This window comes from Cheilinus undulatus, linkage group 4 (genome assembly GCF_018320785.1).
Source record: "Cheilinus undulatus linkage group 4, ASM1832078v1, whole genome shotgun sequence".
Classification (NCBI taxonomy): Eukaryota; Metazoa; Chordata; class Actinopteri; order Labriformes; family Labridae; genus Cheilinus; species Cheilinus undulatus.
In genome coordinates, this window is record NC_054868.1 from 16,304,543 (window position 1) to 16,329,291 (window position 24,749).

Sequence of the window (24,749 nt, forward strand, 5' to 3'; positions counted from 1 at the left end):
ACCACTACCACTACCATCAATAATAATGATGATACTACTACTACTACTACTACTACTACTACTACTACTACTAGAACTACTTCTACTACTACTAGTACTACTTTTACTACTACTACTACTACTACTACTACTACTAATAATAATAATAATGATACTACTACTACGTCTACTACTACTACTAGTACTACTACTACTAATCATAATAATGATACTACTACTACTTCTACTACTTACTATAATAATAATAATAACAATAATAATAAAGTTTAGAATCTGCATTGTGTGTAAACTGTCTTTTAAAGCTAATAAACCCAAATGCACTCAGAAAATCTGAGTTAAGGAAGAGGGAAGTATGACTATGGGTTCTTTTTTGCATTTTAAGCATGATTTATATTATATTATTTATAATAATTATATTATACCAAGATTATTTCATAAATTGATATATATAGTAAGAGTTAGATATAATATAAAGATAATACGAAACATTGTTTTAATTTCAACTTAAATGCTGTGACATTTTTCAATTTGTGCAACGTGAGTGAGGTCAGCTGTAACACACCATTACAGCTAATCTGTAATAAGTCTATTTAGCCCATCTGGCACTTGTAATAAGGCAGTTAAACATTAATATAAAGTCATTTAGTCATCTTATTTTATAAGAAATCAAATTAAGGAATTTTAAATTCTTTAGTAAGCATGTAAAATCAACAATCAGTTACACGATCACTACAGCTATCAAAGGTTGTATCAAGGATTAATACAAGATACAAGCTAAAGCTTAACATATTTTTAAATCATTGTAATGGTAATACATTCAGAGGTGACAAACGTGCCCTCCCCTGCTCTCCATGTGCAGATTGCCTTTACAGCAGAAGTGAGTGAGATGCTTCTCACTGTTATTACAATCCCACTGTTTTAGCGGCACTTACTAATCAAGCCGCATGTTTGCCAGTGAGCTGGAGTTAAAAGCTCTAAATGATCATCAGTGTGTTTATCTGCCTGTGCTATCTGACTTTTTTTCTCCTAGCATCAGCAGGATGTCTTTCAATGTTTCAGATCACAGTCAAACAAACACAATGACGCTCATCCTGGTGAAGTGAGCTACACAAGGCTGCACATTTTCTCTTACATCCGTCTTTACCAGCACACCCACACATGCATGTAAACCTGCGTGCAGTGTTTTGTGCTTTCATTTAGAGACTTGCTCGCGTACTCCGGAAAAGCAGTAAGGGAGGACTAATTAGGCGGCTGTCCCAAGTCTTATGGGACAGTAAGTGGGATCTGTTGGCACTGCAGTGTTTCTTTGATCAAGGCCTGTCAAACACTCAGTGTGCTGCTACCGTGTGGCAGAGAGCCTCTGGGGAACACACACACAAATACAAATGAGCTTCATAAGTCATATTTATCTGTTTCCTTATTGACACGTCTCTGTTTTTGTTCTCAGTTTTAGTAAGCAAAACAAGAAGTGTAGTCAAAGTGCACTTCATTGTGGTATTTATGAGAGAACAGAATGGCTCATACCATCTCTTTTATAGGAAGTAATCATTCATTTGTAATGCTTAAATGTTCCCTGTGGCTACACATTTTAGAGCTGTGCTATTATGAGGGTGCTGGGTGCGAATCCCTGTGAGAGGACAATTTTTGAGGCTAATTTGGTGGAAAACATATGGGAGCAACTAGCTGTACCCACAGTTAACAATTCAACAACTTTAGTTTGACTGAGGAAAATACTTTGAGCATGAAGTGATGGTTAAAGCCCAAAATGATTTCCAACTGTGAGCGGCATCGAGATAGACGTACTCAAGGAGTATCTCTTATGCAAGATATAAACTGCTTTTTCCCTGTTATTCTGCTTAATAACATTTGTGTATGTATTATACTTGGAATTGTTAAATCAGTATCCTCTTTATAAAAACTGTATTGATCAAAACTATCCAGAAAATTGTCAAGTTGTCATGCTAACGAGCAATCACTTGACAAAAGAGTATGTCCTCCCCAGGTGAAAATTTTTTGCGTGTCGAGCTGCTTCACAAACAGGTTAGTCGCTAATTTTATCTGCCAGCTGTCTGGTCTGAGGGCAGATAACAAAGTTTCTTTGCCTCTTTTTATGAAAACAATTGTCCATGAGGGAACCAGGAATAAACCAAAACAATATACGTAGTTTCGGGGGTCCTCACCAAAACATTGTAACCCGACACAGGGAATGGTAGGACTTTCCAAAAAAGTTGTCAGAAGGTGACTGAAGGAATGTTCTGTGAGTCATATTCATGATGGGCCAATCAGAGTGGCAAGGCAAAATGAGGTTGTACAAGTGCTTCTCCTGAGCTGACAGACTACCGCAGATGTAGTTTGTGAAGGGTGGAGCTTCTCAGTGAATAAGATTCATGCCAAGGCCGGTCAGAAGGTTTGCAAAAACATCTCTGCAAGATAAGCTTTCAGTGTAGATCTTTACTTTTGTTTTAAAAAAGAAATGTGAATTAAAAATCTCAATGAAAAAATAAATGTGGTCCCTTTATGATTACATTGCTGCTTTCCTACAGCTAAATCAGAGCTAATGGAGACTGCTGCAGCAGCCACTGGGAAACTCCAACCATAAAGATTGCAAACTTATGCCAAAGCAGGCCAGGAAACGTGCAAAAACACATTTTTTGTCATGGAAGCTTACAGTGTGGCTCTTTGCTCTTGTTTTGATAAAGAAATATTGTCCACTTCTAACAAAGCTTCCGCTATGGCCAAGACTGAGGTAATCACTCCACTCCAAGCCATTATATATACTCACACTACAACTAACTAACCCCCCCCCCCCACAACCCTCACAAACCAAAGCAGGTTGGCAGAAGAGTGAAAACATCTTTTCCATCATGAAAAGCTTTAAGTGTTGTTTTACTCTTTATTTCATACAGAACCATGGCCCAGTTCTGGAAAAGCTGCCGCTGTTATGGCTACAGTTGAGCTACAACACACATGGAGTCAGGCAAATTCAAACTGCTTTGCAAGATTACAAATATTGACCTTTAAGACATTAATATGTCTCTCTCTGTAGGGGATCTAAAAGTCTGTTACTGGCATCGTTTCAAATTAAACAGTTTCTAACTTCATATTTGAATGATTTGATTGGTGCTGCTTTAAAGTAATGCATCATTAAATTGAAATCATCTTGACTTTCTTTTTTGAAACATGTAAACAGCAGAACCAAACACTTTTACGTGACTATCAAACAAACTAAACTAATAAAATAAGATTAAAGTTAAATGATCCCTGTGAGTGAATAAATATCTATTGCAAGTTAAAACATTATTACACTGTAACATTGGCATGACTTTATCATCAAAGTATTGAGTACTTAATAAGTAGTGAGGTTTGAGAGTAATGGTGGGAAGACGTTTCAGCAAATTTAAGTTTTAAAATCATCCACTACTGGAGCACAGGAGCCGTTTTTTTTTTCATAGAATTTTATTTCCAAAAAGCAGTCGAGAAAAGTAAAACAAGCCAGTTGAGTACAACAAAAAAATCACCCCAAGAAGGGAAGAAAAAAAAATTACAGAAAAAATAGACAGAAGGCCTGATGATATATACAACAGCAGACATCTTTTTGGTGTTGCAGTACCAGTGAATCACTCAGCAAACTTAAGATCAAAACAAATAACAAAATAAGGATTTCCTTTAATGGAAAGAGAAGGTTCTAAAGTCAGCTAAGGCACACAGAGCCTCCCCTGAAACAAAAGAATGGGGGAAACGTCAGTTCAGAGAAATTTTGTGCAACAGTTGCTCAACAATACATTCCAGCGAGAACAACAACAATCTGGCATGTGATTTTCTCTGAGAGGCAAATAGGACAAAGTTGTTGTCACAGCTGTCCAAAAACACTGAAACAGGTTATGTACTTTGATCAATAAACACCATCGATTCACTCTGTGTCCATTTATTGACACTTCAACATCTCTTTATAATTCAATTTCATTTTGACCACATCTGTATTTACATGTACAACACCTTTAAACAACATTTCAATATAAAATACCTATGTACATCTTCTTCATTTGTTAATCATTTTGTTACAAAATAGGACTTCCACAATGAGTTACATTTATTTTATTCACCATTTTCCAAACCTGTCATTGGCCTTACATAATAGCATGTATTATGTACAGGAATTGTTCTGAGCATGGTGGCACTAGAAGTTAAAAAGGTGGCAGCAGAAGCCGGCCACTGAAAAACAAAGCAGTCCTTTTCAACCAAACACCGGAAACAGTGAAGGCTGGAGAGGGAAGGAGTGATTATAATGGACACATCCTACAGAGAGGAGAGCAAGGTGAACTTGACATTAATGAACAGTAATGTCTCTTAATTAGCCAGTGCAAAAACACTCACTTAGCCTGTGTGGTGGCTAAACAATGTTGACAATCGCAGATTGAAGTCCTAATTGCCTTGAGATGAAACTTATTCCAAAGTAAACAAATATGCGACCCCTTCTTGTTCAGGATGTTCTGCGGTTCAGTGTCATAAACTCGTCTCAGATGTCCAGAGATTGTCTTGAAGACAGAAAAGATCCTTCAAAGGTGCCATATATGCAATCCACTGAAGATGCATTTGCAATAAAGACCCCGTGCAATATTCACTTGAAATAGTTCATCACTGTCACACCATGAAGATAACCACCACTCACTATCTTACTCAGGAATTGTAAAACACCTAACACCACAGTTCCTCCTTCAATGGCCAGACGTTGTCCAGTGTTTTTTGGTTGTGAGGAGTGTTTGTGTGCACCTTCTCTGTTTGGTGAGGTTGTCAGGTAGCTGATCTCTGACCTCACAGGTCGAGGTGACTTTCTCCTGTGATGCACTTGTCAAACAACCGTGTCAGAAACCAAGACAAGAGGATCTATTCAGACAGGACAACACTGACTAACACACAGATGTGGGCCTCAAAAGGTACAGTCTAAGTTTGGGGTGTTGGCCTTTGTAAATAAAGGCGGCTTTACAAAAAATATTTATCATGCTGCCAAGGCAGCGTCGCAATTATTTAGTCACTGACTAAAAATATCAGCATTTATATAAACTTATAAATAAATAGCGACTCATGGACTCCCCCCCAACCCCTACAGCCCCATTCACACAATTTCTGAGACTTCATGTATAATCATGTACACAAGTGTCATTAAAATAACTTGAAGAATGTAAAAAAAAGATGACACTAAAACAAGAACAGGAGTTTTTAAGGTCAGCTTGAGATGATTGTGTTTCAAGTTTGAGGCAGTTCAGTAACAAAACCAAGTCAGACAAAACAGTTCTCTATTTGTCCTCTGCCTGTCACAACATCTTAACTTCATTACAAAAGAAAAAAACTGTGCTATGTGAATGTTAAGTCTAAAATACTATTGTACAACAACCACAAATGAGGCATTTGTGGTTTAAGAAAACTAAAATATCTATTTTAAATTTCTAGCATAATCCAAATGGGTTCAATTGTTCTGAGAAGGCCTCTGGATTTGCATTTGTCTTTTTCCATAATTTCACTATGTGACTGCAGCAGATGGTTAGCCCGGCCACAACAGTCCCACATCCTGATCAGGCACTCAACTGAAAGAAGTTGTGCTGCGGCTTCTGATTCTGCTGATTCACAAACGGAGTATGGACTATCAGAAACTCTTAAAATAAGTTGGCTTAAACAACATGAGTAATTGTCCTTCAGAGATTTTTTTTCCCCCAAGGAGGATATTTTCTTCAATGGTACTACAACTTTAACAGAATAATTATGTTCTGACAGTTCAAGCATATCTCAGCACTCTGATAACTTTGCTTTGTTTATGTTGGCATACTTTGAATGAGGCACATTAAATTCAGTAGCAGGCTTCCATTTTCATGTTTTACAGCTAAGGCCTTTTCACAGCAAAACTTGGTCTGCTGTCAGTGTCGACAATCCTCACTCGCATAACCACTGTGGCTTTGAAAGCTGACTTCATAATTCATTCAGCAGCAAAATAAATGCTGAAAAATTGCAATGTTTGATCACAGTAAAACTCAGCCATGAGAAGAAAAATAAATACACTGAGAAACTGAAATAGCAAAGCCAGCATAATCCCCTCAAAGGAGAAAACCTGTGGGAGGATCTGAAAATCATGCTTGCTCTCTGTCCAGTCACCCTCACCAAACGTCCCCAAAAATATATTTTTCTTTTGTTTCCTTCTCATTTAGAGAGAGGAGGAACACTGTTCCTTCCCCGTTTGCAAAAACCCTTAAATAAATAAAAATCAACAGTGTCATGGCCTCCTATCCAGCTGGAGGCCTTGCTGCTACCTGATGCGCCCGTTGGCACGTGGTGCTCCTAGATGGGATTTGGGGTCTGGGCTCAGGGAGCTCCAAGGGTTCTTGGGGCAGGCCTGCATGACAGGGCAGGCAGTCAGTCCCACAGCACAGACATCAGCTGCCTCCCATAGCTCACCTACCAGGCTGTCTAACCAATGCTCCAACTCCGGGCCGGTCAGGGCTGCGTTCCTCTTGGCCTGCTCCACGTAGCCCAGGCTGACGGGAATGTTGAGCACTGGATTGAGACCGTGGAAACTCTGCTCCATGTAGCTGTTCTTAGCTGGCCCATTGTGAAGCTTCAGAGTATCCTCTGGAGAGAAGGAAGGAAGAGAGAGGGAGACAGATGATGTGTAGGGAGCGGATAATCAGCGGTCAGATGGAAAGAAGGAATGAAAGAGGGGAAAGGAGAAAAGAGAAAAAGAGACATGAATGGTGAAATATCAAAGCAGAGAACGTGATTTGACTCATTATTGATTGAAATACTTTAACTGGTTGCTAATTGGCTCGGATTGATTTTCATGACTGGACTCCATAAATCCTTTCCTTTGATGCGGTTTGTTAAGTCACTGTGATGCTGACTTTTTGGAAACGGTCAGACATACTCAGACACGCCCTCATTCTTTGGTAAGACAGCAAATGTAGACACAACTTTAAACACTTTCTCCACCCTGAGTTCCAGTGGAGCTGTAAATTCCACACTGGTCCTCTAACTGGGGCACTAGCATGGCTGAACACACATCAGCACTTTTAATGTCCTGGTGACAGAAAGATGCAGTCAGACATGAGCTGCTCCACCAGGAAGTTTGACCAAAGCCAGATAACGTAGTGTTAGCAGAGTGTGATATGAAGTCATGCATCTGTGCAGTTCTGTGTTGTGTTAAAATGAGTGTACTGAGTGCATGTGAGTGTGTGTGCATGTGTCTGCTGCTGCCAATGTGAGTGGAAGGCCACGTCATAAAGTTTTACCGGCACTGCATGTAGGAGGGAGACCTGATGCCAGACGTGGCAGTAAATTAGAGGAGGGTGGCTGAAACAGCCTAGACACACACACACACACCCACACACTTACACCCCACACATGTGCATGTAAACACACACAAAGTAAGTTAGGCATCAAAAGTTTCATTAATTTGACTATAAACTACACTTAAACACAAAAGATATCTCTCAAGACCTAAAAATCACAAGTTGATATATTTATGATTCACTCAGATATTTATTATGCCATGTAAATCAAAGCCACAGTTTTCAATCCAAACATATTCTGACTCACATGATGTAGAATGTGTGTATTAGCCAGCAACTGGCTGCATATTTCACATGGATATCTCTTCTGCTTACACTATTTTTATGTTTACATTTTCAAAATCTTCTTTGCTATGTGAAACAACAACCTTGGAGCTGGCAACCTACATGCAGAAAATGGCAAGTTGTGATTAAGATTTGGATCATGCAATAAGGAGGCTTTTGAAAGACATTTAACTGTTTTTATGCCAGGGCTTTCCTCTGTATGTGAAAATCATCCACTTAAGAAGTTCTCTCTGAACACAGTTTTGCAGCATCTTTGTCTCTGTGTTACCAATTATCATAGCTATGGAATTAAAAAAAACGTACCCCACTGTTTTTCTCCTTTACCGTAGTGAGCATAGTCGGACCTGTCAATAAGATGACTTGTTGTGAATCATCAATGATTTAAAATGCCTTTGGATATGCAAACTAACACTGGACAACATTCTAAAGTTGTTAATAATTCAGACAAGCGTAACCTAATAGCAGACACATGGCAACCAATAGCCAGCACCACAGTATGTAGAGTCTGTGTGGATAGGTCTTAATCAGGCTTGCACAACTGGATACTACAATTTTTCTCCATTACTCTTTGCAAAACTGCTCAAGCTCTGTCAGGTTGCACAGGGATCTGTTGTGAACAGCCCTTTTCAAGTCCAGCCACAAATTTTCTATTGTATTGAGTTCTGGGCTTTGACCTGGCCATTCCAGAGCATTGGCATTGTTGTCTTTAAAACATGCCACGTCTTCAACATGCCACTCTCCCATAGAACTTTGACTGGTGAAGAACCTGGGCAACAGTTGTTGTACGTAGAGTCTTACCCATCTCACCTGCAGAAGCTTGTAACTCCTTCAGAGCACTTACCTTTTTCTCTGAGTTGCTTTGAGTGTTCTTTTGTCTTCATGGTGTAATGGTAGCCAGGGATACTGATTAATCAGTGACAGACACAGGAGTCTTTAGAATACAATCACTTGAGACACATTCACTGCACTCAGGTGATACCCATTTTACTAACTGTGAGACAACTAGCACCAATTAGCTGGACCTCTGTTGAATTAGGTCAGTCACTTTAAAGGGGGGAGTATTTATGAAATCCCTTATTTTATATTGCATAGTTTTATTTATTGACATTACTTTGTAGAACACTGTTTTCCATTTGATATTAAAGAGATTTATTGTAATTTTTTGTCAAAATGCTGTTATATATCAACTATGATTGATTTATGAAATCAATAAAAGCGTAAAACATCCAAGGGGGTGAATACTTTATTATCAGCACTCTTTAGTTGCATCTTTTGTCTTTGGAGCAAAAATACACTGCTTACACACTAAAAAAATATTACTGCCCCTTATCCATACAGCTTGACTGACTTTGTCATTGTTTTTGGAGTACTAAGTGCAGTGTTGTTGAACACTGTTCAGTGTGTATGAACAGCTCAGAAGGTTACCAAGGGTGACTTGACAACAAACAACCATGGCCTGCAAAGGCCCATAGGCTTGATTATAAAGGGTGGCATAGAAGCGAAGGCAGTGTGTTTGTGTATTTATACAGACAATGCACCTTTAGTTGAAATAGTTAGTCCACAATGAATGCAATGTTGATGTGCAACACTGTTTGTGTCAATTGAAATAAAAAAGCATTCTTTGTCATACAAGACACCTGCCTGATTCTCTTTAACATCTTGCTCACAAACAACTGATCTATTAAAGAAAAATGACAGTTGATGTGAATGAAAGATACTCGAGACCTGTTCTTGGACTGGTCACAAGTAACAATGATGGTGCCGTAAGTCTTCCAAACAATTTAGCACATTATACTGGTATTTTAATTTTGTATCTTAAATAGATATAGATACAGATTCTAACTATGTCTATATCTATTTATAAATTAGATGATAAAAGGTCTTGAGATTGTATGGCATTTTTCTTTTTACTAAGCAAAAAGGCCATCACTATTAAGAAATCTCAATGGTAAACAAGTTTGGTGTCAGTGTCTTGTCAAAGGATAGTTCTGCATGTGAATGCAGGAGCAGGGGGGTCAAACCCTGAGCTTCCGACTGAGAGATGGCAAACTCTACCACTGAGCCACTACCACCGTTTTAAGTCTTCTTACTGCTGATTCACTACACACACTAATAAGGTGGGAAATATAATTGTGCTTTAAATGGTGAGGTGGGACTATGAAATAAAAAAAAACAACCCTAAATATTTTCAGCCAACTCAACTCTCAAACAGACAAGCAGGGGTTAAAATTTCATGAATACAGCAGAGCTTTTGCACTGTACAAAGGTATTATGTTAACTGACACTGCACTATTTCAATATGAATTTTAACATCATAATACATTTTTTGCTCATAGAGTAACTTCTTAGGTGTTTTTTCGATAAATCGTTGTGTTGAAGAACAGCACAGCACTTCACTGTGTTATGAACACCAATTACACAAACAACAAAATCAATGGTTGTTTTGTGTTATGATGACGCTGAAACAAATGGCAACTGCTTGTTATAAATATACCTTATGAAATTACAAAGGAGTGGACCTCTCACCTTGTCGTATGGGCTGGTGCTTGCTATATGCCAACGGGGCGATGAGGAAGCGCATCTCAGCCACAGGACTCCAGTGATGAAGGATGCGGACGCTCCACACTCCAGGGCGCAGAGGTTGGTTGAGCGGTGGACGGTAGTGTGTGAACTCGGCGCTAGCATCTATCAGTATGTCATAGGTAGCTGCAATAACATTGGTGGGGTCGATCCACACAACTGTGACAGTGACGTTGGGACCCTTGTTCCACTTCTGCATGCCCACGGTCTCGTCCATAGGGCCCATCAGACCACCAAAGTTTCGAAACATTCGTTCTTTGGCATCCCACTCTGTGCCGATCTGACAAAAGAAAAGGAAAATAGAGAATTGAGGTAGAGAAAACAGGAGGAAGAGAGTGAGTGACAGAATGAGGTAAGACATGAGACAAGAAAAAAGGAACAGAGAAAGAGATGCTGGTAGGCCTATATCAGTTCATTCTTGAAACAGCACATATAAGCAGAGAGATCATAAATAAGTAACTACATCTGCATGCACTGCTATTTGACCATACTATTAAAATAACCAATATCTGCACTGAATTGTCATGGGAAATAATCTTCAGCATACATTTTTCATCAAATAACACTCCTCTCCAACACAGTTCTCCACACAGACATTATATAATGTTATAATGCACAGAAGGTTACAAGCTTGATTGCTACTTCATGTTTGAGTCTGTCAGTCCAACGTTTGTGCTGCTGAATGCTTGAGTGTATCTTTGACAAGAAATGTAAGAGGCAGGCTGAGGAAAGGCGTATGACTAGAACCTGACCACATCCCCTTGGGGTGAAGATCAAATGCATCCCTGTTTGGTTTCTCAGCACATTTAGAGAGATAAAAACAGACAAGGAAGGCAATGAGAAGCAGTTTCTTGTATGTGCAGTTTTTAAGCTGAAGAGAAAACTAAAACAGAGAATTACAACCTAACATCAGTGAAGAAACCCAAACAGAGGAACACACTCCTTTATGCTGATGTATGCAGACAATGAAACTGCAGCTTTTGACAGGAAAAAGGAAGTTAGCCTCTATAAATACAAGGTTTGTTATCTACTAAAAAAGGACAGAAAAGCCTGCCTTTAATGCAACAATTTTGTGAAACTAAAGTAAATTAAAATAAAGAGTAAAGAAAAAAATGAACCAGATGATACCAAAGTGGACTATATCTGTGGTGAGCTATGAGCCATGCATCGCCTGTGGCTGCAGAACACAGAAAGAACTGCCAGCCTGTTGCACACTGGAGCATTGCCTGAGCCAGTTTAAGATTATTACATCCTGTGAGCTTATGTAACTAACATTTAGAGTAAACCCCAGGTTGGTTTGTTTGATTGAACTGAGATTTATAGGTTATGTTTTTGAACTTGTGATTTCATACTTGAATTCTGATTCTGCCCCTTGAAATGAAAAGAAACAACACACACACCCCCACCCCCACCCATAAACCCACACACCCACACACAAAATCAAGAGCTGAGGAAACAAAATAAACTACAAAAACAGGAAGAAAGCATGCTACAACTAATTGGCTTCTTCACTGCAGTAAAGACTGTAACTGAGGAGGCGTGATCTGTGTTACTGCAGAAATTGTGGTATGCAAAATGAGAGACATGGAGTGATTGAGAGTGGTGGAGGAGATGAGGTGATAGAAAGGAAGCTAGCACACAAAAGGACACAAACATGCACACACACACATGCACTGACAGTGAAAGATGTCTGGGATGTTGGCAGAAATGTGAGAGGGATGGCGGCTTTAGGAAGCGCTCATCCTTACAAAGCTAGCTGATTAACACACCCTCACCCTCCTGCACGATCAATGGCTGCCTGGAACTGACTGCTTTACTTCCTCTGAGAATTGAGATTGTGATGTACAATATAAATAGACATTACTTGCATTGATGGGACGGTGTGTTTGTGAGTGTTTATCAGCCTTCTGTAAAAGATACCTCACTCTCATTTCACTTATTGGAATGACCTCTGCCATTTCTGACCGTTGGACCATTTTTTTCACTTTAAATTACTGATCAACTCTCCTGTCCAGTTCTGCACTTCTGCTGCTCATTGCTTTATTCAAGGCTAACTCACTGGCACACATCGCATCCCCGATTGGCAGCACTGCTATTCAAAACCACAGATAGAAATGAAGGAAGTATTGACAGAGGAACCTCACTGCAACCCACTTGGAGAGCATTGTAGAAGACAGACTAATGTTACAGTTGTGAGAGGAGGTACTCTGCCTGTGCTCACAAGCTTTGTGTAGGAAGGTACCCCCTGGGGACCTGCATCCATGTCTTACACATTGATTATTTTGCAATCGAAAAAATGTAGTGCAACATAAATAATCCACAACTGATGCAGCAGTCAAAGTTCCACTTTTCTGAATAGTTTCAGGCCAGTCCAGTGGGCAGCCTCACTCCACAGACTCCTCAGTGTCTCTACCACACAAGCATGCTGCATAGAGCACAAGAGGTTAATAAGGTGCAACTTGTTCATCAGCTGTGTGTCTCATGACTTAAGCTCAATCTCAACTGGGTACCACAGATGAATTTCAAGAGCAAAAAAATCTAAAATGCATAAAACACATGGTAGTATAACTTGTAATGACCTAATATATTGAATATGCAGAAATCTTGAGGGCATCTAATCCAGGCTAAAAAACAACGGTTTTCACCAAAGCTAAAAGTCTGACAGAACTATTTTCACAAAGTTATGTAGCTTATAATATTGCAATGATTTAAATTCTTTGTGACTGTAGTGCCACGACATGAATGACTATACACAAAGTAAATCAGCCAACAGAGTCACCAGTAGGAGGAAACTTCTTCCAGTATGAAAGTGGGTCAAACACGGATTAGCTTCTGGCCCATTTCAGCTTCAGCCTATAGCTTACCATGACCTCCACACTCATCCTGTCCCTTGCTGCTTCTACCCAGTAAGCTCTGGCTTAAGACCAACACCCAATCAAACCTTATGACTGCTCACCAAGTCTCAGGCTTATGATCTTCTTTCACTTACAGCTGGACTTAGGAGTACATAGTTTGGTGGAACTAATGCCAATCCAGCAACCTTACGCCCTTTACTCCCCTTTTTCAATTACTCCCAGTCGAGGCTAATCTGCTGACTTACACTTTTTACTCACTTGACCTAATTACTCAGACGCTAAAACTATAACCAGCAAAACGACTGTTGCTAATTCAAAATATTTTACCATCTATGTTCTGCTGTTGGCCTGACAAACAAATGAAGACTGGTACACTATGGGCCAGAGCCACAAAGAGAGAACTGAATGTGCTGAGAGTGTCAGGATTAGTGGAGACTTAGTATCTGCTATTTGTCCTGTTTTAACACCATACTCACAAAAGAATTTGCACTAATCATACGTCATTTAGTAGATGAGCAAACTCTGCATGTTTCACCAATAGTCATGGAGCAAATAAAAACAGGGCAAACTTCACCGATCCTCTCCACAAAACAAACAAACAAAAAACACAGAAGTTCACACAGAATTGGGCTATAACTACAATGGAAAAAGTTGTGGGAGACATTGATTTAATGCAGAGGAGGAGATGTGCAGACATTGTTGACCCCAAACTACATCAGAGATATTTATATGCGACAGCATCGATGTGAGACACTATAGTGTTCTTTAGATCCTTTTACAGGTAAACCAAATTATATTAGGAGCAATGCAGTTTTATTATTACCCCAGCACAATGCATAATAGTGCGCCTTAATTCTGTCCCTCTCTCAAATTGTCACTTTTTTAGAATGCCAATAAACGACTTATCAAATAAGAAATACACATTTTAGAGAACTATCTGTTTTTGCTGCTCAGTCTAAAAGCATGATTAGGCTGAAAATCAAACCAGTGTGCCAAAGCGAAAAAATCCCTGAACTCTTTACAATTTTCCACAAAAACGTTTAAGCATTAACTTTTTAAAATAAGCTTTTATAGGCTTATCTGAATTGTGTCAGATATAAACGTGTGCTGCACCTATGCTTGATCTCTCTGTAATATATATATATATATTAAAAAATCTGACTCATCATCATCAAATACTGCTGCACACAGTTAGCTGGGGTTTTTTCAGACAAAATGTATTTCTTTCTGATAAAGGGGCACAAACGGCTGCAGTGTGTTTGGCTAATAGTGTTAATAACACACCGCAGCAACTGAGTAAATGAAAGAGGCAAGAGAGTTAAAGAAAGAAATAGCATTGATTTAACCACTTTACTGCCTGTGGCACTTAGTGCTGGCCTTTGTGAATTAGTTGTTATTTGCACCAAGACTTATTTTGCACAGGTAGGGAGCAATATTGCACTGAATTTTTGAATAGTCACTCTGTGTTGGTTTCTCCTTTAAATGTGCTCTCACTGTTTTTTTACACAGATTTAGCAAGCTCAAAACAGTTCTACCATTTTAAGTACCTGGACTTTCATTTTACATTTCATATTACTCTGCTGACCTTCTGCTCCATCCCTTTTCGGACTTAATAGGAAACATAAAATACTCCTATCCCATAATCCACCTCTATTCCATCTCGTCATTCTGACCTGGCAACCCTGCAGACCTTTCCTTTATGTCATCAACCAGCTGGCACCCGCACTCCAACACCTCCATTATACATGACAGGTCAATTTGATCAGGTAGCAGTATGGACAGTCCTAGTCTACATCTGGTTCTGATTAAAACTATAGGGCACAAATGCCCCTGAGGCTCTATTCAGAGGCTTATTAGTGGCACTTCTTGTGGGGGTAATCAAACACAGGTGCTCACTAGCAGCACCAGAGGCCCCCCTGGGGACCCTATTTACACCACTGAGGGTAAGATGGCTGTATGCTTGATAATAAAGATACACTGTGAAATGCTAAGGAAGGAAAGGTAACGAACAGAGACTACAGGACAGAAAACAGGATATTTGTGTTGTAAAGCTACATGCTGAGAGCTATGTGACGTACAGCAGATCAATTAATATTCAAAAGAAATAAGATAAGATGTTTTTCTTAAAAGATCAGAAAACAACTTGAGATCAACACTGCTAAAGCAACCCTGTTAATATTATTTCTTGTCAGTTTGTCATTTCCACAGTAAGCGTGCATAAGCAAGTAAACAACAAGACTTCTGAGTGGCATCTGAGACTTTTTTGATTGTTTTAGTGTTTCATAAACATTTTCTGCAGGGTCTTTGACAGATGAAGCTATTTTCAAGCCACCTTGAAATATGCAGAAAGGACAGAAAAGCAACCTTTAACTTTATAGAGTAAGCAATTAAAGTGATACTGCAACATGAAACTTCCATTTTTTAAATGTAATGTTTTTGTTGTAAAAGCAAAGATGTTGCTTCAAGCAGACATTTTTAAACCTGACTCTGAAAAAGAACAACTAGGCTACCTGAAAAAAGAGATAAAATCTTCTTTAAGATATATACTGCAGTCCTACAACCATTCCAGTGACTAATTTTGACTCGTTTTGTGCATTAATATTTCTCAAGTCTGAGGTACTGCTATGAGCCTGCCACTCTTTTCAATGTCATGCTTTGATTTATATTTCTTGTTGATTGAGGCAATAGCAGCAAAAACACTCACATGTAGGAGTTGGCAAAAGTGAGGAGTGTGTACCATGGTACATAGGCCAAGATATGACTCGTCTTGTGATATCTGGTGTAATGTTTTATGTTGACATGGAAGTCCTTTCTCAAAATTTGCCATTTTTTGTGAGCTGTGCAAAACAGTGTGCATTGTTTTCATTTGGTCTTGTATTCCTGTCATAGCTTGAAGCCTCCCTAATCCATCAAGTCTGTAATGACTTAAATGGTAAATTGACTTAAGCTTGAATGGTACATTTCTAGTCATCTAACCACTCAAAGCGCTTTTCCACTGCAGGTCACATCTACCCATTCACTCCACAGACTCTTGGCAGAGGTTGCTATGGAAAATCGGCCATCAGTATTTTGCTAATCCCATGCATACCCATCCATACACATTTAAACACCACCAACACAGCAGTGGGAGAAAATTGGGGTTAAGTGTTTTGCCCAAGGTTGTTTAGACAATGCATTGTGTTTAGGGCATTTGGAAACCAAGGAACTGAACTTTAATATGTGCATCAATAACGTACATATTCAGTGACAACACGACATGGTAACTCACCAACTGAAATGACTGCGTTCAAGATGTCAAGTTATGAGGGAGTCATTATGTGTCCTTCAACAAGCCACCTCTAAGAGTGGGTTCTTTTTATGAACAGTGGTACCAGCTGCCATTTGAGAGATGGTTTCCTTTTTTCCATTTTGTTGTTTTAAAGATGCCAAATAAAAGCCGTTTCATAACCAAAGGTAGTCTCTTATTACTGAGGTGCTCATTTCTGAGCCAAATAATCTGGATATCTAAAAAGAATTGCAATTCCCATCATTCTTAGCAAAGCAAGACAGATTTGAATAAAGCCATTCTTTTTGATTACAAGTGGAATGCAGCTAGTAGCCCTCAATGCAGTGTGCAATACTTGGCGATGCTCCACGAGTGTTTGACACCACCCACTGTCAAGCTGCTGTCAAATCAGGCATTTGGCCTACATCATTACATCATCATCACTCATTGATCAACGTCATCACGTCCGCTTTCAAGAAACAGAAAATAAACAGTGCGGGAAAATAATATCAAATGGAAATTACTTGTTTGAGAAACACATTTGGATATGCGTTTTTTTTAAATATAAATGGATATATGGATAAAATTAATGTTTTTTTAGTTTCTATCATCTCCATGTACTGCATTCACGTGTTTCACACTCGAACATGCATTGTCTTTGCTTTATACATTGTATTCACTTCAGGATTACTAGCAGGCTAACCAGCAAGCACTGTGAAACAACTGCTACAAATGAACAGAAATATTTACTGAACTTTTTATCATTTATCTTCAAAAATTCTATTACACCATAGTTTATAATATATACAATGTAACACTCACTGATAGATTATTTGATTTTTAATATTCAATCAATTAAAAGGGTTTTTTACCACATTAAACTCAACTGTCTATTCCGCTTATATTGTTGTCATGCCTTCAGTTATCGTGATTTTTGTCAGATACTTGTTGTTCCATTTAGCACTTTTAAGTATTGTTAAGTATTGTTTTATTGGCGGGTCACAAACTATCTTTTTCTGTGCTATTTTCCTAGTACACCACAGGTTTGATAGAAAAGGTTAGGCAGCACTAAGTGGGCAATCCCCAATGTTTGGCATCACTCACACTGAGCTCCCCATTGGGGACCCCCCATTGCACACTACAGTGAGGAGCTTCTCGAATACAGCGGATCGTGTTAGTTGGTGGGGCGTTCTTCAATGCATGGGTTTGGTTGTGTACACGTCAACAGGACCAAACTCATCCACATGAAGCCACCCAAGACCAACTCCATGTTCATTTGGAGGTATGGGATATCAAACCCTTTCAGTACATATTGAGATGTATCCACACAAAGCATTAAGGGTTGCCTCTTGGTATCCAGATACCCAAATTGGATGCAAGTGTCTGTTAATGCATTGTGTAAACAGTGCGTTTAAGCATTTTCTACAACGTAAATGTTTGTTTGCTGAATGTAATGTTAGTAGAAGTATATTATTTGTATTTCTGGATTTCTTACAGGAAAATCCTAAGAAGAAACTGGACCAAACAAGTCACTTAAGCAATTAAATCAGGAGCAAGAGAGTGACATAATGACTCTCACTGTGCCTTCATCAGAGTCAGACAGTCGAGAAAAGTAAACTACCCTCCTGCTAATGAAGGAAGGTCAACACTGAGTATCAACACTGATTGGTCACTTGGAGAGGGAAGTGAGCATGCATGCATATTTTGCTTTTTTTTTTTTTAAATCTTTGTGGCCAAACAAATTCTTTTTTTTAAATAAAAAATTGAATTGAAATGACCATCTCCAGGCTCCATATTTTTTTTTTACATTTAATCTGAATCAGTACAGTTTTTTCTTTCTGGAACTTTTTCTGGTCCCTGTTATTGTATGTTTTTGAAACATGTATGTCCATTCATTCATTCAACACAGAAGGTGGACAACATATCAAAGTAATACTGCATGTTACTGTAAGTTATTTTATTATTTTGGGGGACAGCAATGTTTTTAAAAACTCCTTGTACACCCTCTACCAGAGCAAGCATGAGTAAACAAGTTCATTGTGGAAAACAAGGAGCAAACCATCAGTCAAAGTCAGTCCTTCTACTGTATAAGATTTGTCTGAAAAATGGTAATGTACCTCTCAATGTCAAGTCTGACTTGAGGTGAAATACTAATTTTAACTGTGAGGGCTGTAAGTGGCTCGACACTAAATCATGCCTGTAAAAGGCCTATAAAGGCAGCTGGCAGGCGGCAGTACAGGAGTGAAAAGAAAGACATATCTGTCTTCTTTTATACCTGAAGGAGGACAGGGAACATATTGTTAAGCCAACCATATGGTTTATCTAGCAAACTCCAGCATATAGCTTCAGTATAATGGGTCATATCTGCTAAGTTGACAAAAAGCTCTGAGCTATTGGTTTTACACTGCGCTGTCTTATTCAAGCTCTTTGTGCTCTCCTTTGAATGACACATGGACAAACTGACTGACTGACAGCCACTGCATAGTGCCAGACAGCGAATACTTTCTCAGGCTGAGCATCCAGATAAAGCCTCAACTCACATCACTTCTCTGCCACTCACGGTTTCATAAGCTAGACACACAAACAGAGCTTAGTGAGAGGAACCAGTATGGCGGCTAGCTGCCTGGATCAATTGGGTTCACTTTGAGGCTGCTTGTAGGGGTCAAACTGGGTCACAGCATGCCCAGGTGTATGTGCTTTGCACAATCAAACCAAACAAATTCACAAGTTGGCTGAAATTTCATCTATTAAAGCTGTGTATGATAAATAAGAGAAAAGGTCAATGTACCTTTACTCATTGTCATTTTTAAAAAAGGCACTCTGTGGCTGTCACATTACAGCCAAGCTGCTGTGTCCTAAACAGGCATTCTAGTAAACAGAAACACAGATTAACATAACAAGACAATCAGGGAAAGCATTCCAGTGTGAAGGTGAGGAGACATTCTATTAGGAAACAACAAATAAGCAGCACATGAGGCGTTCATCCCTGTAAACTTGGATGAATTCAATCAATTTACATTTTACAAGGCCATTACAGGCGCAAGTTTAATTGTAGGGGAATGTGCAGCAATGAGTCTCAGCAAGGTCGCCATAGCAATGAATATGAGGTCACCATGGCAATGAGCTGTATATCTCACCACTAATTATATGCACCACAAAGGAAAAAGTATGTGGTGCTTAGGGTTTTAATGGAACTCATTTCCTGACACTGGCAATAGCTGACTGATGGTTTTAGGACTCACATGGAGCTAAGTGACCTAAATGTAAATTAAAACTAAATGCTACGTCATGAAAGCCTATTTGCTGACTCACCTCTGCGAACTGCAAACGGCTGAATGTGCTGCTGGGAGGTGTTGTTAGCTTGTAGTTCTTCTTGGGTGCTACCCAGGTCTCCATGGTCTCCAGCTTGCTTGTGGCCAGATTGGTGGCATGGTGCTTGACAAGGTAGCCCTGGAACTGGTCTGACTGGAAGTAGAGATGCACAGACACCGGGTGGCCCATGGGAAAGTACCTGGCAGAGCAGTGAGACAGTGAGAATCCATTAGCAAACCTGATACCTGCGATCCATCAGCCGCTCTGCTTTTTAGGGTGTAAGAGGAGGAGAATATCTAGATTAATCTAGATAACGTCTGTGAGGAGCTGGCCTTGGACATGCTAATGTGTCTGCATGCTAATGTCTGCTCGCAGTGAAGATAAGTGGCCAGTCAATGTGCTCTGTGCAACATGGTGGACATTAATTCAATGACCTTTAACAGAAAACCAATTGGTCAGAGACATGTGTCCACCATGCAGATATCTCTCATTAAAATTACTTGTTTTATGCTACACCAATGGTAACCAGAGTTTCACACTGTTTGCACATTGTTTGTGGCTACCAAAGAATATTAAAGAAGAGTAATGGATTTTGTAGCAATTTCTAAAAACCATAGCATGATAAAGAAGCACTTAAATACAAGTGCAAGAAGAAGCACTTAAATTACAACCTCTTCCATGGTAATTATTGCTTCACAAAGGGCTGTTTGCACAAACATGTGCTCTGATCCAAAGTGGAAGGAATGGCTAAGGAAGTCTTGTGACGTTCGAGACCACAGCATCCTGAAGGCTTAAGGAAATTACAGAAGAGTCACGGGCAGATTCAGTCTGAACACACAAAGACAAACTAAACACATTCTAAGTCTCCTGAACAAAGTTGAAGTGGGTCATCCTGTCAGCTGCAGCCTAATGAAGGTTTTGCCCGACTGATGAGTCTGTTGTTATTCTGTATGTTGATTCATATGAGGAAGAGGGTGGGCCCTCAGGGCAGCCAGCACGAGTGACTTCTGGAAAATCACAAAAAAGGACCAGGGTGGGCACTGCTGGAGAACACACCACAGCTGCTCTCTGAACACTGACTCTATCTCCTTCTCGCCAAGATTTCTCATCCTTCTTCTCCTCTTCTGCCTCCTTGAATTCATCTTTATTTAACACACACACAAACACACATACACAATGCCTTTCCTTGCACTCCCATGCCCAAGGCCTCATCAGTATTCCACTAAAGGACCAGGAGTCAACCCGTCCCGGTAAATGCTACCCTGACAAGCAGAACAGCAAATATTTACACCCACAAGGATAGCATTGCACACTCCCTTCTCTTCCGCTCCCTTTGCCATGCTTTCCCCCTTTATCTTCCTCTCTGTTTTCCCATCTGCCTTTTCCTCTTAGCCCCCCCTTTTCTCCTACTTTTTCATCCTACTTTCTTCTGCCATCTTTTGATACTCCAGCCCCCACCCCCTGCCCGTCTTTCCCAAAAGAGAGGCGGCTGCCAGAGTGGGAGGCAGTGAGCAGGGCTCAGGGCATAGTCTGCACAGAAGCTCCATTCAGGCTTTTACTCCACAGTTTCTCTGAGCCAGTCACAGCAGGCTGCTAAAAGAACCAAAACCCTCTCCGTGGCCTTTTCCTCTGTTGTGCTCCCGTCCATCTCTGAGGCTAACCCATCCATCTGTTGGTAGCACATCTGAATTCTACTCGCATATAAAATATGTAGCTACACACACCATATGTGACCCTATGTCAGACTCAGACCAGGACTCAAGACATCATTAGCTGTGGAGAGGAGTCCTCTTTTATGACTCAGTTCAGACTTCAGAGAAGGACTTTGGTTTTACTCAGCTGGCTGATCAGTAAATTTCCACATCAATAAAAAAGAAATGAATAATTTTTAAGCCTTTAAACCAATGTGGCTGAATTACAAGAAAATATCACAAGGAACATTTTACTTCTTTTCCCCCTTTTTGTTGAGCCAGATCTAACCACTGCTTTACTGCAGCTGTGACTCACTGTAACAAATTATTTATGTACAAGTTCTTGATTTTTTTTTTGCTCATGTACTTCATTTAACAGAACCACTCACAGGCTTCTCTAGCAACACATTAGAGTATTTATAATTCCCTTTTGTCTGACTTGTACACCAAGAATGATGAGAAACAGTGCATTATTCATGACTTCCAGCCCATAATACTGCAGTGATTAATTTATGACAGAACTCGTCATGGAGCAGACAGGCCCAGTACAGCTGTCTGAAAATGAGTTTATTAATGACATTCTATTAATCCACTGGCATTTGAGTCTACAGTGTTATATGACAGCATACATTACAAAACAAAACAGATATGTTGGTTTAAGTCCAGTTTGGACCCTATGTCTTTCCATGAGCTTAACATATGATGTTTGAAAAACTACAAAAAAATATTCTTTCTGCTTAGACCAGCTCATTTTTCAGAGAGAAAGCTAAAAGACACCTCAAACCAGCTTGTAGATTCCTGATGGATGATACAAAAGATTTGTATCCTCTTGTGCAAACTGTGACTTTATATGTCCTTGCTCTTTTGTTTTTCAATAAAATGTTTTTAATACATTCATAAGGCCATTGTGCTTATCAAAACCAGGATACCTTCTGTAGTGAATCACAATGTAGGCACAAAAAGAAATGAGAAATGAGAAAAGAAAGAGTCTTGTTAGGCAACATCTGTATTCTTTAGGAGTGTGTAAGGATTCTGGAAATTCTTTCAAGACAATAGGAATTGATTGGATATCATTGTTTTTACATAACTAGAAGTAGAAGGATGAAAAAGCAGTTTTTTCTTGTTTTAGTAAAACAACGTTTACATTTGTGGCAGTAAGCATTATTTACCATCATATTTTTAACTCTGCTACTAGGTTGGAAGGTAGAGGGTAGAACGGTAAGCAGGTAGTAGTGCAGGGAAACTAATCAAGTTTCAATTTCAATCATGATTTTGGCTCACTATGACCATGAAAACAGGATAACTGTGTTTACAGGATTACTGTGGCACATGCCGTGTTATGCTCATTTGCAATCAGGTTTTGTCATCTAGTAAATGATTCAGTATTTGTTGTAATATTTTGTCCAAAAATATTTTGTGCCAAAGCTGTAGTGAGTATGCCACCTGAGGGCACCATCAGGCAGGAAGGAAGAATGACACAATCCGGTAGATGTTCTAGATGTCCTTACATTTTACCAGGGGCATGGGAAAATAATCTGTTGAAAAAATCACAAAGTCCACACCTTTAGGATGGAGTAAGGGCAAGTAAGCATGGCCTAGGGTAATATCATGGTGGGTAGTAGGGATGCCACGAGGTCCTGGTTATGCTGTGGATGTCCAAATGTCTCGAAACTGCCGGTGGTCTCCAGGCGTATTACCAGGGCTGAAAAGGCCCACAAAAGGGATGCGGTTGAGATTGACCTTGGCTGGTGAGCGACACACGTGTGTTGCCATGTATCAAACTTGATGCTTGATTTCACATACGTTTATAGAGATAAGTCAACAGAAAGTCCATTCTTTCCTGTGGGAATTTCTGTGACGTCCAACCTGCCTACAAAACTCCTCCCTTCCGTAATATTTTCATCTGGAATGTGCCATGCATATGTTGAAAAAACTGAACTTGTACGGTAGCAGTGTTAATTTCGTCGACTAAAACTATGACTAAAAATGTTTGTCTCAGCCTTGTTTTCATGAGAAAGACTAGACTAAGACTAGCCAAATATAGATCTATGATGACTAAAACTGACAAAAAGTAATTTAAGTTTTCATCAAGATGACTACAATCAGAATAAAATGTAATTTAGTTTTTGTCAGTCATTCAAAATCCATGATATTTCTCCACTGTGGGTAAATCTGTCAAAACACAATGCATCTGTATCTCGTCTGCCTCTAAGCAGTGGAAAGCAGGGACCCCAGGTTTGGCAGAGTGCATAGTACATGTTTTGGTACCAGATTCAGGCAAAAGAAAAAATGACTGGACTACAAGTTAAGACTAAAATGTGAGGACTCTTTATTGACTAAAACTAGATAAAAAAGGTCTTGAGTTTTCGTTGACTGAAACTAGACTAAAACTATAAAGGGTAAGGATGACTAAAATGTGACTAAAACTAACAAGCATTTAATCTAAAGCCTAAAACTAAGACTAAAATCAAAAATAGCTTCCAAGCTGTTTAATGGTGAAAAACCAGATATCATCCATTTGCTATGGGTAGTTTCTCAGCTTTTCATATATCCAATAAAAAATGCTGTTCCTTGCGTTGGACACTAAAACATCAGTCACATACGTATTTAGAAACGAGGTGCCTTAAACTAATTCCAATATTTCACCCATTTATTTCATTTACTGCCTGTTTTTGAAAGTGCTTATTCTTAATTAATGAAAGTGATGCAGATGTAGTAAAATAATTGAGTAATCATGTTTTGCAAGCGGGATCTCAATCAAATTGTGATTATGATTTTTACATAATCAAGCAGCCCTTAAAGGTCGATAGGAAGGTCGGTAGGAAGGTCGGTAGGCATGTTGGTAGGAAGGCTGTCACACTGTGCCAGTCAATTATTTTCTTATGATCCTGCTTTTGTATTCAATAAACTCCGTTGGAAAAAAAAAATTGCAGCAAAAATTTTAGAAGGCAAATTAAAAAGCTCATTAGGCCTTTAGGTATTGTTGACTTCATCCTGACTTGCAGTTTGTATGTGAGAGCCTTAGACTTCACAAAAATGCCTTAAGTAACTTACAAAGTTAAGCATACACCTTAGTCTGTGTGTATTTGCTTGGCATTAATGCCATAACAGGAAATATAAAACATTCTCTAACTTCTCTCTTTGTGTACTTGTTAACAGGAAGTGATGCATACATTTGTTAGCAGACATACAGTCAGCATCCCTCTTGAGTCACTTCTATAAACACTTAGAACTCACTCTTTACACACAGATAAATGCAGCCATCGACAGTAGCTCTCTGTGTTTCCTCATGTTTGACCATTGGGCCCTCAGCTCTGTTAAAGTGCTCTGAATGTAAATGTTTAGGGCAGAGTTTTGATTGTTTGTCTTAAAAAAAAGCTATTTCTCATGGATTCATTTTCTAGCAATTATCGAGAACTGCAGACCG

The 24,749-nt window shown here is 39.3% G+C and overlaps 1 protein-coding gene across 1 annotated transcript in view; it reads right to left on the reverse strand.

Moving 5' to 3' along the window:
- Window positions 1–3,478: 3,478 nt before the first annotated feature.
- xylt1 (xylosyltransferase I) overlaps window positions 3,479–24,749 on the reverse strand; it is a 111,752-nt gene continuing 90,481 nt past the window's right edge. Inside the window, exons 9-11 of the mRNA XM_041786170.1 lie at window positions 19,632–19,830; window positions 10,146–10,479; window positions 3,479–6,618 (exon numbers count right to left, since the gene is read on the reverse strand). Of these exons, the coding sequence (XP_041642104.1) occupies window positions 6,296–6,618; window positions 10,146–10,479; window positions 19,632–19,830 (856 nt within the window). The 3' untranslated portion in view covers window positions 3,479–6,295. The remainder of the gene's footprint in view (window positions 6,619–10,145; window positions 10,480–19,631; window positions 19,831–24,749) is intronic.